The sequence below is a fragment of the Trachemys scripta genome, chromosome 9, assembly GCF_013100865.1.
Source record: "Trachemys scripta elegans isolate TJP31775 chromosome 9, CAS_Tse_1.0, whole genome shotgun sequence".
Taxonomy (NCBI): Eukaryota; Metazoa; Chordata; order Testudines; family Emydidae; genus Trachemys; species Trachemys scripta.
The window spans coordinates 35,981,591-35,997,594 of NC_048306.1; the positions used below are offsets into that span (position 1 = coordinate 35,981,591).

At 39.8% G+C, this 16,004-nt stretch overlaps 1 protein-coding gene across 5 annotated transcripts in view; it reads left to right on the plus strand.

Moving 5' to 3' along the window:
• The window catches only part of DIAPH2 (diaphanous related formin 2), an 874,039-nt gene that overhangs the window by 52,896 nt on the left and 805,139 nt on the right, over positions 1-16,004 (plus strand). For all 5 annotated transcript variants that reach the window (XM_034781186.1, XM_034781187.1, XM_034781188.1 and 2 more), the window contains one exon: positions 10,450-10,554. In XM_034781186.1, coding sequence (XP_034637077.1) covers positions 10,450-10,554 — 105 coding nt within the window. The remainder of the gene's footprint in view (positions 1-10,449; positions 10,555-16,004) is intronic.

Here is a 16,004-nt window from a genome sequence, read left to right on the forward strand (position 1 = left end):
GGCAAATGTTACAACAAAACATGAAAGATATACTGGTGCAAAAGTTAGTCTACAATTTGCCTGGCTGAGAACCTGATTGTGTCTTCATAATTTGTCTGTAGAACTACAGTGTCTAAAGCTGTAGATAAAAAGTTGGGAACTCACATGGTTTTTGAGAATCCCCCCATAAGCTCGACTAGTAAGCCCAGCTTTTTATGTATATGGTCTCAAACTCAGTTGATGAGAGAGTGAAATTTCACACGCACACCCTGAAGTAATACTGTTGTTATGGCCAGGAATCTTGGGTGCTTCCAAGTTCACTTCTGTCTCCTGGGTTGAGTTTCTTCCTTAACTGTTGAACAGGATGATAGCAGATTGTGTGGAAAGTGGTAAAATCTTCACTGAATGACTGCTCCTATTCAGTTCTGTGGAACTATGGTTATTGCTTTGCTTCCCTTCTCTCACCTCTTCACAAAGATTTGCCCCCTTACCTTGGAACAGAATGATAGTGCAGTTTGCTAACAAATGAGGTATAACCCAAGCGTTAAACAATCAGTTCAGCTTAAAATAATTGTACTTGATTCAGCCAGTAACATAACAGGACTGTTAGCTCAGCACTTAAAACAGTTGAAGCCCTCTCTAGAGAATTTTCTAGTGATGGAAGCATTGTGCAGTATGTCACATAAAATTATAAAGGACTAAGAAAATGGACTTAACTGGTTTTGCCTGTAATTTGCCATTCTGCCTCACGGATACACTAACTGGACATGTTTTCCCTCGCTATTTAAATTGCTGGTATCCCCACTTGTTAGACTTTTAATATCTTCCCTTCTCTTATGTTGCTGAGACTCCATAACCTCAGCTAGGGTCTACACAACTTTCACCACTATTTCACATTGATTGGAAATTGAAACTTGCTTTTCGTGGTCAGTTGTCCATTTCTGTGTAGCACAACTTTGAAGCCCAGTTGTTAACTTTTGTATTACATTTGTTTAACTTGGTTTTGCCTAATAAAAATCTAAAGAGCTTATTGGGATGTATGAAGGGGTAATACTAAACCTGCATTGTATCTATTGAAATTCTTCAAAGAAGAAATCACTTATAACAGTGGAGCTTATGAGCTACACTTGTAGCACATTTTCCATCGTCTGTTGGGCTTGTTACTTATTTTAAAATAATAAATTAGCAGTACCAATCCTAGCAATCATAAATTTTAATTAAAAAGGATACATACAAAACTTAAGAGCTGAGCAGACAGCTCTGATAGGATGTTGCTAACATTTATGGTCTTAGCTATTCTGGGGCAGCATATAGAACAAAAAGGAGGAAAATGACAAACACACAATGATGATCATTCTAAATATTAAAAGTACTCTTTTGTTTAATATCCTTCAATACTTTTACCTCTAATGTTGAAAGTCAACTATCCACTTTGTTAGCACAGTAAAACAACTGAGATCGTGGAGTAGCGCTGGTTGATGTACACTTGTGGTAATCCGTTTTACCTTACGTAGCTATACACTAGAGAGTAATATACTTACTGCTACTACTCAGAGTCATGTCACATTTCTAAAACTAAATTGGGTAAAAACAGTATTTTGTGGAGTTGCACTGTCCAGTGTTCTCATCTCCCATACCTTATGTTAAGTAATTTTCAGCTATTATGGTTAAGACAGTTATTCTAGACTCTACTCAGCTTCTGTACTAGGTATACAAACATTTGCTGCTCCCAGTGGCTAACTAAATTGCCTTAGTAGTATACTTGTTGCCCTTGGAAGTGGGGACAATGTTTGGTCCTGTACTCAGATTATTTTCAGCAAACTGATAACTAAAGTGTGATTTTTATTTAGCTTAAAAAAACCTCTCATAAGTATTGCAAAATGTAAATTACCTATAGAATGAAGCATGTATAGATCATGTGGTATGTTAGTTATTAGTATCAAGACAGCCTGGGGTTCCAGTCGGAACTGTGCAGGCAGCAAACTAATTGTTAATGAACGGCTGATGAAATCAAGCCTTGATGCCAAGGTCTGATTCACACAAAAGCTTTAATTCGGCCTTTTTGCCATTACTGGTACTAAATCTTCCTATCTATTTTGTGAAAGATGAAACATCTATATAATAATGGTGTCTTCCTTGTTGTCTGTCATATAACAGAATAAAAATTGGATTTGCAACCGAAACCTCTGGCTTCTTTAGATAGTTCATAGCTAGCCACCCTGTGTACAATTCCCTGTAGCCCCCGAGTACGTATTCAGTTGGATGGCCAAGCCACTTCCCCATTCTGCCATGGAAATGCTGCTATTTTTAGGCACTAGCTCCAGCACAGCTAGTGCCAGTACATCTAGGCAAACTAGAAATCAGGCCTCCCAGCTCAAAAGTAGATATACTCTTAGTGAACGTAACTGGGCTGAGAGGGGATTCCACATTTAACTCAAAAGTGCAAAAACAATCTGCAGTTTTATATATTTTTTTCTGTAGATTATACAGGAAGAATGGCATTATTTTGTGGACTGGAGTAATAGAAATGAGATGACTTTGATGATAAAAAGCATAAGGTCATGCACTTTGGGACAGATAACGGGAATTTCTGCTATAAGCTGGGGGCTTGTTAACTGGAAATGACAGAGGAGGAAGCTCCCTTAGTTGATCGCAGGATGTCTGTGAAGCAGCTGGAAAAACAAAACCAAACCCAATATGGTCCTAGGATGTAGGTGAAGTATTTCCAGATAGGAAAGTAGTAATACCAAAATACAAGGCACTGGTAGGATATTTACTCCTGTGGGAATTCTGTGCCACTGTGCGTGCACAGAATCTATGTCCCCCCCATATTTCTTTGCTTCCCCGCAGAAAAATGACTTTCTGACAGGGAAGCAAAGGGGAGCCACAAGAGCGGTCACACAATGCTCCTCAGCAGTATGTTGTGGGTGCCCAGGGCAGCCAGCAGAGAGGTAAATCACTGTGGTGCATGGGGCAGGACTGGGGAAGACCCGGCTGGTGGCTCCTACCGTGCACCAGGCTCAGCTGCTAGTCCCAGCTGGGCTGGGGTGTACAGGACTTTCTCTTCCCCCATGGCATCTGGGGCCGTGTCACATTGCCCTCCCCACTCCCCCACCCCCAGTTTCTTCCCCGGCTGTAGGAAGCTCTGCAAACTCCCCCAGCCTGCGCGCTTCCTTCATTGTACAGGGAGCTGCTCCCCCATATGCCCAACTCCCATGCATGAAGACCCCCTCATATCCAGACCCTTCCACTGAGCCTCACCTCCCACTCCTTTCCCAGAACCTCTCCTGACAAGTCCCACTGCCCCGCATCAGAACCACTCCAACAAGCTGCCCGCACTCAGATCCCCACCCTACCGAGCCCCAACGAGCTTCTCATAGATCCCCACCCCACTGAGCACCACTACCCTAGCCTCTGGACCCCTCCATCCCCACTGATCTGCCCACATCCAGAACCCACACCCCAACTGGACCCCACCATCTTCACTTGGCCCCCTTGCAAAGTCCCATTACTGTTGCATCCAGATCCCCCCTGCACCCAGATTCCCCACTGAGCCGCCTGTCTCCAGATTGTCCCAGAACCCTCCCAGCCCACACCTGGATCTCTCCACATTAAGCCCCTTCACACTTGGATTCTGCCTTGCTGTGCCTGCCTGCTAACATCTGGTGACCCTGGCATGGAGGGACAGGGCTCTGGGGTGTTTCTGGGGCAAACCTGGTCCTTGAGCTGTGTCAGGGTTGGTTGCAGCCTAAACGCTGAGCCCATATCCCAGGGGGAAGCTGCACAGTGATCTCCCACCTCTGTGCAGCCACTGGCCTGTGCTCCCCAATGCCATGCTGGAAGTTCCACATTTCTTTGACAAATAAAATTTGCAGAATTTTGCAAAATTTTAAAATATTGTGTGCAGAATTATTTTTTGGTACAGAATGCCCTCAGGAATAGATTGTATCTGTAATGTGGTATACAATACATCTCTAGTCACTATGTTCAAGACAGATGAATTCAAACTGGAACATGTGCAGAGAGAGACTCTCCATTCCCTGATCATCCTAGTAGCCCATCTTACAAGAAACAAGAGTGTGGCTTGTTAAGCCTACTAAAACGAAGGCTGAGCCCTGGTCTACACTACAGAATTACTTCAGTATAACTACATCGCTCAGGGGTGTGAAACATTCTAATTTCCAGCCTAACTCTATTCGTGGCCAGTTTATATCCATGTGCAAAAAACTGTCCTTTAGATTAAGTAGCTGTTCTCCCTCCCTGGTATTTAACCCCTGATATATTTAGAGAGGGCAGATCTACACTAAAAATTCACAGAGGTGCAGCTTCACCAATGTAACTATGCTGCTGTAGCACTTCTGGTGAAGATCCTCAGTCTAAGCCAACAGGAGAAAGCTCTCCTGTCAGCTTAACTCCACCTCCACGAGAGGTGGTAGCTATGTTGGCAGGAGAAGCTCTCCCACCAACATAGCGCTGTCTACAACAGCGCATAGGTCAGTATAACTATGTCACACAGGGGTCAGTATAACTATGTCACACAATAATTCACACCCCTGTGTGACATAGTTATACTGACCTATGCGCTGTTGTAGACAGCGCTATGTTGGTGGGAGAGCTTCTCCTGCCAACATAGCTACCACCTCTCGTGGAGGTGGAGTTAAGCTGACAGGAGAGCTTTCTCCTGTTGGCTTAGACTGAGGATCTTCACCAGAAGTGCTACAGCAGCATAGTTACATTGGTGAAGCTGCACCTCTGTGAATTTTTAGTGTAGATCTGCCCTCTCTAAATATATCAGGGGTTAAATACCAGGGAGGGAGAACAGCTACTTAATCTAAAGGACAGTTTTTTGCACATGGATATAAACTGGCCACGAATAGAGTTAGGCTGGAAATTAGAATGTTTCTAACCATGGCAAACAAACTAACTATTCTTAAATGGAGCTGGATAAGTTTATGCATGGGAGTATATGACACATATGTTGTATATGCAATAGCAGAGAACTGGACTCGACCCAAGGAAGTCCCTTCCAGTCCTATGTTCTGTTACTTAGGAACCTCAATTATTTTCAAAGTCTGAATTCTTTAAATCTATTCCGGTTTTGATCTTGAATTCCGCAAACTCAGTAGCAAAATTAGAGGATTTATATTATGAGAGATATCACAGTAATACGGAAGACTTATTCAATCACTAAAAACTTGTTAGGCGATGTACTGGCTTCTTGAATGCGCCCAAGGGCAAAATTGGGAGTTGAGCTTGACTATAGGTTTTGGTTCTGTACTTGCAGCTTTTGCACGGAAGTACCAGTAAAGAATCTGGATATGTAAGAAGTTTAAAAAAGCATCATTATTGATAAATTCAAATTAAATATTTGAACTTTCTATTGGTCTTTGCTCAAATGGATATTTAGTCATATGAAGCATAGGAAGGTTTTTATTAAATCACAGTATTGAATGTTTGGACATACACCAAGATATAGATGCTATTAGGGTTTATCAAGTTGCAAATTTATTCTTACAGATAGAATGGTACGTCTGCTGGTGATAAAATTAATAACCAATTTGAAAATTGAATAATCAGATGAAATAGCATTGTCAGACTGCAAGTTTATAACCATGGAAGTCTTCTCCTTTTGCGGACCCTTGAAGCGAGGATGATATCTGCCAAGGGGGTTCATTGGTGGGTTTTTAAGTGGCTGAGGAGCCCAATTCATGTCCTGCAGATTTTCCCACAGAAGTGACAGGTGTAATCTTGGAGGAAACATAGTTGTTGGCTGGAGTGTTGTGCCCTTTCTTTCTTCCTTTGTCATTTCTTTGTTTCATGAGCACATCTGTTTTCCTCAAAGTGAGCTGTAGCTTGGTGCATGGTGTGGCACCACTGCGTTCTGTTCCGTGCTAAGTCCTCCCAGTTTGTTGGGTTGATGTCTACCTTTTTAAGGTGTACTTTCAGTATGCCTTTGAAGCGCTTCCGCGAGCCCTTCTTCCGTGACTTAACTGAGAGAAGAGTACTTGCTTCAGGAGGTGAGTGTCAGGCATATGTATACAGTGGCCAGCCCAGTGGAGTTGGTGTTTCATGACCTACGCTTCTATGCTGCTGATGTTGGCTGCAGAGAGAACGCTGATGTTAGTGTGTTGGTCTTCCCAGCTCATCCTGAGAATCCTCCTGAGGTAGCGCTGTTGAAACTACTCCAGTTGCTTGAGATATCATATGTAGAGAAGGGTGAGGATGACAACTGCCTTGTAAACCAAGATCTTGTTTGCAGATCGCTATAATTGAAGACTTGTTTGAGTAGCCTTCCAAAGGATGTGCTGGCACAGCGGAACTTGTATTCAATTTCTGTGTCTGTGCTGGCTGTTTGGGAGAGGTGGCTCCAAAGGTCTGGAAAATGGTCCACATTTCCAGAGGTTCTCTGCTGTTAGTGATTTGTGAAGTACAAAGGGTAGTTTGTGCAGGTGAGGGCTGATAGGATACCTTGATTTTCCCAGTGTTGAGAGAGACACACCCAGGCTGTTGTAGGCATCTGCAAAAAGATTTAGGGTGCTTTGCAGGTCGGTCTCTGTGTGTGCGAGAATGATGCAGTCATCTGCATACTGAAGGTCATTGATGCCAATTCTCATGATCTTAGATTTTGTTTGGAGATTGAGTTGGCCATCGATATGATAATCCTGATTCCATCAGGGAGGCAGTCACGAATGAGAATGAGGATCATGGCAAGGTAAATGGAAAAGAGTAGTGGAGCAGTGACGCAGCACTGCTTCACACCAGTGCAAATGATGAATGGTTCGGCCGTTGCACAGAATGGTGGCATTCATCCAATCATGAAAGCCAAATCTACACAGCACCTTCCATAAGGCATCACAATTGATAGTCAAAGACCTTCGTTAGGTTGATGAATGTCATGAGCAGTTCTTGGTGTTGCTCTCTGCACTTCTCCTGAATCTGTCATGCCATGAAGATTATGTCAGTTGTGCCTCAGGATGGCCTGAAGCCACACTGTGATTTGGGGAGGAGTTCCTTGACAAGGGGGAGGGGGTGGTTTAGTAGGAGCCGGGCAAGGATTTTCCTTGCGATGGAGAGGAGGGCAGTATCTCTGTAGTTCCCACTTAAAGATATGCCCCCCTTTCTTGAATATTGTAACAATGTTGGAATGCTTAAAGTCAGGTGGAATTTCTTCAGAGGTCCAGGTTTTGTTGAGAGAGTTGGCAAAGTTTGTGCTGGAGCATTGTTCCACTAGCTTTAAAAACCTCAGCTAGGATGCTGTCTGAGCCTGGTGCCTTGTGATTTTTGTCTGTGTGATGGCATGCTGGACTTCCTCAGAAGATGAGGGATCAACAAGGTGTTCCATTGTTGAGCATTGTGGAATAAACTCGATAGTGTCTTCAGAGACTGTGGATTTTGTGGTTTAGTAGGCTCTCAAAGTACTCCTTCCAGTGTTGTTTAATGTCTGCATTGTCCTTGAGGAGGGTGGAGCTATCTTGAGAACGTAAGGGGGTTGGGGCTTTGGAGTTTGGCCCATATATAGCTTTTGTTGCTTGAAAGAAGCTTCTTGTGTCATCCTGATCTACAAAAGCCTGGATCTCAGAGGCCTTCTCTTGCCACCACTTGTTTTTGTTGTCACGTAGCTGCCTTTGGACTTTCGATGCAGTCCTCAGCCACCCCCTAAGGCAGACAAATTCATTCTAATGGGATATTTCAGTGCCAGCGTTGGATGGGATGCCCAACTCTGGAGCGACACAATAGGCAAAGAAGGGGTGGGAAATATAAACCCCAATGGTATTCTCCTCCTCAGTAAATGTGTGGAGCATGACCTGCTCACTACAAATACCATCTTTAGGCAGAGTAACAAATTTAAGACCACCTGGAAACATCCTCAGTCCAAACACTGGCACCTCCTTGACTTATAGTTAGAGCCTGAGATTATGCCGACCTCCATATAACATGATCCATGAGAGGTACAGATTGCTGTTGAACAATGGAATTAATTAGGTGTAGTATTAATGCATAGAAAATGAAGTTTGCTGTAGCTGTCAGTACAGTATTATTGAGTGGTGGTCACTTGAACTATGCTTAATAATTGCACTGTGAAATGTGTCTGTCAGTCTAACCTTTACCATTTTTTGTACCTTGCATCAGCAGTGCCTGGTCCAAGTGGGTGTGAAATACCACTGTTAGTGTGAATGATGAATTTTTGATTCAAATAGTTTTACAGCTATTTCAAATGGTGTTTGAACAAGTGCAATGAGTACACAAAGTGCAAGCCAGTGGAGAATTAGTACTCAGGGTTTTGTTTTTTTCCCCCCGTTTTGAATTAGCATGCTCAAAACAGTCAAAATTGATACTTTCAGAGAAGTTGAGAAATGTGGAGGGGTTGACTGTAGTGTTTGTATGTGATGTATTAATACATTTTTCTATAAGTAGGGTAGATGAGATAGTTGAATTAGAGATTTTTGTAATTTAATGCATAGAAGAATTCACCATCTTGCACAGAACACAAAAAAAGCAGTCCTTAATGATCTTTACAAACATGCAACTGACTTTTTGGAGACTTGTTTCAGCAAAGGAGGAGCAGTGCTTGAGAGTAACTAGATAAAATATAGATCAGGTTGTTGTAGATAAGAGGACTGCCTGTGAAGACAGAAGGAAGTTGGCACTGAACTTACTAAGCATCCAAGTCTGTGAAGTTTTACTCTTTGACAGAATCTCTCAGTGACTAGCAAAGCTTTTGAAATTGAAGAAGTGTAAACTGAGGTAAATGGATGAAGTGATTAAATGCCCATTTCAACCTAAACCATTGATATCCAGAGTTGCTTTGCATGCGCAATTTATTTTAAGCCCAATGAGAACTGTGGCAGCTCTGCAGCTGTGAAAATAAGACATCAATGTGTAATGTAGTCTTCTAAAATGTGGAGTGAAGGACTGAATGTATAGCAGACAATTTCTGCCATTCTTGTGTACAATTGCAGCATTAATCAACTTCAGATGAAGCAACTTGTGATTGCAGGGTCTGTTTACTTAATGCAGACTAAACTATGTACATTCTTGTGATGCCTAGATGTACATGTAAAGAAAAACTTAGTTGTGTTAAGTTCAGTTGGCTCCGCACAATGTACTGGGCACAAATGCAAAAGCAAGAAAATAAGTTTAACAATCATACTCTGCTTTTACTGTACCCATATATACCCACCTTGCAGCTATCATCAACAAAAATGGTTAACCAAAATTCAGTTTGTTGATTGATACCACGAAGGGGGAGTAAAAAATAAATAAAAAGGCCCTCAGGTGATAAACCTGATAACATTGGAGGATTGCAGAATAAGTACCACCAACAGAGAACGGAAATAGTGGACAGCGTTGAGAGGCAAAAATTTCGAATAATTTGGACAGAAATGTCAAATTGGTTTCCGCTAAGGCCAGCATTAGCGTGGGGTTTGGGTGTTTCTGTCATTGCATTCTGAGGAGGATTTAAGCCAATGGGCTTCAGGATGGAAAATATCATTTTAAAAAAAAAAGATTTATGTAAATCATACTTTACGTTCTTTAGTGCTTTTACATTCTTTCCATTTTATAAAAATGCTAACGTGGATGCTAGAATTGAGATTTTTACATATATTTTTCTAAAGTTTCATAGTTAAAATGCTCATCTGTGCTGGAAAAACAAGTTCAGCACTTCATTAACATCCAGGTTGTGAGAATGGCAGCAACTCATAGCAAGCAAATAGCTAGTGTAAATAAGCACCTTCCAATATCAGAACTTCTACAAGTCAGGGAAACATGAGTGTTCTGCTGAGACTCTATTCATCGATCAAGGAATATGGCTTGATCAGTGAGACTGTAGTGTTCTTAAATCAGTTGGGGATAATCGCACCTGGTAGTGGCTAAATATGGGTTTGGGAAGCTTCCTTTTGGTCCTTATTGTGAGAAACTGGCCTGTGTAAGAAAAAATTCACAAACTTGGTTAATGTGTCAAATGTCTACAATTCTTGTTAATACTGAAGCAATTTTGTCCAAATTTTTATGCCACTAAAAGTTTTTTTTTTTTTTTTAAATAAAAAACATAGCTTTGGACACTGATAATACAAAACTTACGCACATGGTCAACTTAACATCTGAATTGGATTCAATTTTAGCATCTTATTTTTCTTGTGTTTTTACCGGAACCATACTTCCTTGCCAGTTGTGTTGAACATAAAGCTCATTGTTGTGGGGTATTATGGAAAATTGTAAAATGAAAGTTCATGACATATCGTTAAAGGTACAGAATAAAAATTAAATTTGAGATAATTCAGAGGACAATGTAAAGGAATAACTGACTGGACTACCACATATTTCAAGTAGGTACACATTAACTCAGTCACTGTTAATTTTCAAATATGGAGCAGTTTTTATTTGTAAAGAGGCATCAGTACTAGTCAAGATAAATGAAAACTGAAATAAATATAATCATGTCCTTTTATGTTATCTGCTCATTTACAGGAAGACATGAATTTAAATGAAGAACGTAAAGCTCCTTTACGAAATAAGGATTTGACCACGAAACGTGAGATGGTTGGCCAGTATATTTCTGCGACTGCCAAATCTGTAAGTTAACTTTTCCAGGATAGACCAGACTAATAAGCTTGGCTTCATGTACTTTATGCTTTTTGAGATGAAATAGTCTGCTGCCTCAGTTTATCCTTAGAGTGCTTAGAAATCCATTATGCATAATACACTTTAAAATTCCCTCAATTGTAGATAAAGTGTTTGAGGTGTACTAAATTTTAATTAATCTGAAACATGACACTCACTTCACTGTAAACTAGTTAGACTTCAAAATCTACTGCTCTAGGGTAATCAGTAGGACTTGATGAAATCATGGAATTGTCAAATTTGTAAAGTAATAAAATTGATGTTGGACAAGGTCTCAATATGTTAAATTAGTTAAGTACTGTAGCTGGCTTGGTGGGAGCACAAGGTGTTCTGGTGCTGGTGAGAAACGTTCTGTAGTAAGATGAAATACCACCATTCCGAGGGAGAATCTTATGGAGCTGTCAGTCTTCAGTGTTAAAGAATTTCCATGCTTCTTGCTGTGCTCATAAACACCTTGTGTTAGTGAATCCACAATTCACTACTTTGTTATGCCATAAAGGTGGTCAGTTACTTACAAGTATATGGATGCTTGCAAAGTCCCTAGAGTGAGAGATTTTTTTTCAGGTAAAATGGCCACAGGATTGTCCATCTCCAGTTTGCCAATGTCCAGTTAAGGTTGATTGCAGTGAAGGATGATAACCTGTTCTTGGACATCTGTTTGTGTGGGAGAGATGCAGTATAGTCTCAAATGGTTGAAATCTCATTTATATTTCTCAGTTGTAGGAAAAATTAATACCACTTGATAACACAGGTTATTAAATAGAATCATAATGCTTTTTATGTTACAAGAGTTTAATACTGATAAATGATTTCCTTTTGAGGTATAAAAAGATGTTACAAAACTATTTTAACATTATCTGAAACATCTGTAGTAATTCCACTGTAAATTACCAATGTGTTTTGCCCTGTATTCCTCTCTTGTATTTGCTGTACGTTGTATTTTAAGCAAGCTGATTTCTGAATGTCAAACAACTTAAACGCATTGCAGTGCTGCCAGAGCAGAGTAACAGCATTTTTAAAAATTTGCTTTTGGTATCCAAGAGCAGAAATATGTTTCAAGTGATAAATGAAATTTGCCATTAGCATCATTTTCAATAGAATTGGGTGATGCTCAGTTTCTGTTGGAAATTTGGACATTTTCCCCCATTTTTGCACTCAGTTATTTGTAGCAAAATGCTTTGGGAAACACAAGCTTTATGTTCAGTGTAATAACTAAAGGCAGAAATTTTAGTAATTTTATATAACTAAGTCTGAGTGCAAACTACAGATAACTATACATGGATAATCATGTGTTTTTTATTTTTAAAATGAACTGGAAAATAAACTAAATCTTATCTTCCTAATGATAAGCATAGAACTGAAAGTGAGGTAAAGTGACTTGAGCTTCCGAGTTTTTTTTTTAAACAAATTTTCATCAGTACACTGTTACTATATGAAGTTTTGACTTCAAACAGTTTCTTGCAACACTAAAACTACATATAACTAAATGAATTTTTGGAAGAAGTTACATGATTATCCTTTTCACTGAATGAGGAAAGTTGACTGGTGTAATGTGTAAATAGATATATTGAAAGAAAGTTGCATCTGTCTTCGCTTTATTAAACCGATAGATATGAAAGTTTAAAGTTTGTCCTCCAAGAAATGAAAAATCCAGAGTTCAGAAACATGTAATGCTTTAAACATACTGCAATCATCTAATACACAAGTTGTAATAACATTCCACTATTATGAAAATGATTTGGTAATATTTTGTGTGAACTAGCTCTGGGTTTATTGAGGTATTTTTGATTAGGATGCTTTAAAGCTTCTTTTTCTCCATTTGATATTATTAAAGAATCAAATGTAGTATCAGTACAAGCAAGAGGAAAACCAATTACATGTTATTAAAACTTCCTTGTTGCAGAAGGAATGGAAAAAATCTCTACTGGGAATATGTAAAGCAATACTCTTTTCAAAAATATTTTCTGAAAGTGGCTTTTTCCCTAAAGATGTTAAGATTGTTTTTCAATAATTGACATAATTTAGGAATTTAATAATAAAGCATGGCTAAGGTTGCATGCCTAACAGCTTTTGTTTGCATTTTAAGAAACTTTAACCTTATCACAATACGTAATACAGTGTGGAGAAGTATAGCATAAACTTGGGAGTTGATTTTAAATACAATACTAAGTATAGTTTTTGTTTTTTTCCAAAAGAACCTTCAGAGAAATCTCCATTTCAAAATGTTGTTCAGCCTTCAGTATGGATGTTTCATTGATGTCTAAAATGTTTTCCCTTTAAAATATTGTACTCCAGATCACATGTAGACTTTAAAATAGGTAATTTAGGTGCGTGTCAATTGAGTTCTAAAACTTGAATGGAATTTATAAATAAAGTGTAGATGTATGTTCGTAACTTTTTCTCAGTAACGTTATTATTCTCCTGGTCCTGACTTGTCTTTTGGCTTAAATCTAATGAAAGATTTATGTATGTAAAATAACTGAACTTAGGCGTTAATGGTTTTAATGGTGTGACCTACCTGTTAAGTGTCCTTAAGATTTGTCTGTTTCATAATTGCATCTATGTTTGATAACCTTTCTGTGGCAACTACAGCAGTTGATTAAAAGGAGAAAACAAATTCAACAGTTGACTCAAATGCAATGTCCTTTTATTCGTAAGTACTATTTTCATCAATCTGCTTTGTTCGCCTGATTGTCATTGTCCTCTGCTGAACATGCTTCCTTCCCACTTAGTTGACTGCCTCTGTGGCTATTATTCTCTTGCTGGACATTCCCATGAGTAACTTATAGTTTCGGTGCCTTGAGTGGCTTCTTTTCTTTGTTGCATGAGTACTTTGTAGAGGGTGAATGGCACCTAGACTGATTTACTGTGAGTTTGCAGATGCTTTGCCAAGTGACCAGCCTTCTGCAAGACAAGTTGATGGATGACTGTTAAAAGAATTTGGCAACAAAGATCAGGCAGATTCACGTGTTCATATCCCATTATTGAGGTTCACATGGTCCATGATCTACGCCTAGTAGTCTACACACTTCAGCTGGCAGCTCCTTTCTGGAAGTAAAAGGCATATTAGCAGTAAACTGTCTTGAATGGTTAGTTGTAGTAGGGGCTGCTCCAGTTTTTTTTTTTTTTTTAATGCCAATGTCTAGCAGCCTAGTTAAAAAATATATTAATCAAAAACATAAATGGCCTTAAAACTATATTATTAATTAAGCTGTATAGGTTTCTTAGTTTTGTCTTTACTCCTTTAGATTGTTCTTATTACTCTTGGGATCCATCCATTAATAGCTGACCTATAAGATTTTTGTTTTTTTTGCCAGAAAGTTTCTCCTACCCTGTTAGGTCAGATAATATTTCCATAGACTACTTAAGATAGAAAACAAACTTAAAAATCTGAAGAGTACAAGACCTCCCCCCCCCCCCCCCCGGATATCACAATATCAAAAGATACAGCTTTTAAGCATTTTAATTATGAGCTAATTAATTGATTTTTTTTTTTGTTTACGTAATTGTCCCTGTGGGTTCACCACTTTGTGGGAAGGGGGTGCACCTGAGCTGGGACACCTTTGGTAGCAGTGTCCATATGGTCTGCTCCTGTGGTCTGTACACCCTCATGCCCTGTCTGAGGGCATGTTGCTGCTCTGTTTCCTTCTCAGTTGCCTCTGGCATGGCACTGAGCTCTGTGGTGTCCATGAGTTAGTGCTGCCAGTCTTAGGCTTGCTACTTTAATTGCCTTGTTTCCTTATTGTTTTATAACATCTAACTATTTACTTACTGCACACATTTGTTTGCGTGTGTTGTGGGCCTGCCTTGTTCAGTCTTTCATAGGTGTGGTTCAGCACCCCCTCCCATTTCCACTCTGGTAAGAGCCTCTTGCTTTGTCAGAGGCTTTGATTTTTTTTTTTTAATTTGTTATTCTGGAAACCTAAGTTTTAAATCCTACCATACATGCAGAGGGTCTCTTCCCCTGAGCGACATTCTAATTGTCTTCACTGTCTATTATTGAAAAATTGCTTACTTTCTCATTTTTACCATGTAAAATAAATTGATTGGAATATGAATATTGTACTTAGATTTCAGTGTATAGTATATAGAGCAGTATAAACAAGTCACTATCTGTATGAAATTTTAGTTTGTACTGGCATTGCTAGTGATTTTTATGTAGTCTGTTGTAAAACTAGACAATATCTAGATAAGTTGACGTACCCCCTGGAAGACCTTGGCATACTCCCAGGGTACACACACCTCTGGTTGAGAACCACTGATTTGTAAGCCACCAGGTAGGAGCAAGATCCTATCCTTGGGAATAAAAGCATTAGTACTTAAGAATGGATGCATAGCCCATCCGATAGACATTACAACTGCATGCTTATCAGGTCTGCAGAATATGGTAGCCAACACATATTGACTTTTTTGCCAGGCCCACAAATGGGATCTGATTATACAGGCGGAGTTTTTCATTTGGGGCTTCCCAGAGATAGACCTCTTTGGCATTCAACAAGCAGTGATGCAAGTTATACTCGGGGAGGATCCTGGCTGCAATTCGCAAGGAGATGGTTTCCATGCTGGCTAAGAACCCTGCTGGAAGCTTGTCCCCCAACACCGTTGCATCTCAAGTTTCTGAAAAAGAGCGAAGTCAACATCATCCGATGGTGTCAGCCTGTCTGAGGCAGATGCAGTGCCTGGACCTGTTGCTTTGGCCACCTCTTTGACTGCCACTGACAACAGGCTTGCTGATTCAAGACTCAGGGAAAACTGTTCACCCCAGTCTACCCATGCCACATCGCATGGCTTGGCTCCTGGATGACTAGTAGGTGTAAAAATAGACTCTTCATTTGAAGTGCAGAACATACTGTTGAACAATAGAAAACTGTCCATGAGGAAGACTGAACTTCAAAAATGGAAGTAAATCTACTGTGGTTTGTCTGCTTCAGATTCTCACTTAACTCACGTATTGGACTATCTGTTAAATTTGAAGACGTTTAGTTTGTCACTAAGTTCTGTTAAAGTCCAGCTTGTAGCTATTACAGCCTTCCACTTACCTGTTTGAGTTCGTTATTTGAATATCCCACAACCTCTAGGTTCATTAAGGACTTTGCCAAACTCTACATGTTACAGAGCCTACATGGGCCTCTGACCTTAATTAATCAGAATAGTTTTGGCCAAAATTATTTTTCAGGGGACTTAGCATTCATAAAACTGGGGTTCAGGTGACCTTTTCTTGCAGTAGAATGAAATCAACCTTTTGCTATAGGGCTGCCAGTAGCAGCAATGAAAATTGACCCAAGTCAGTATTATTACCCAGCTTGAGAGCTGGATAGTTACTGGAGCTGTCCAAAAACTTGAGGCACCCTGCATTGATTACACTTGCTTCTCATTGGTTGACTCATGTAGTAACTTGGCCA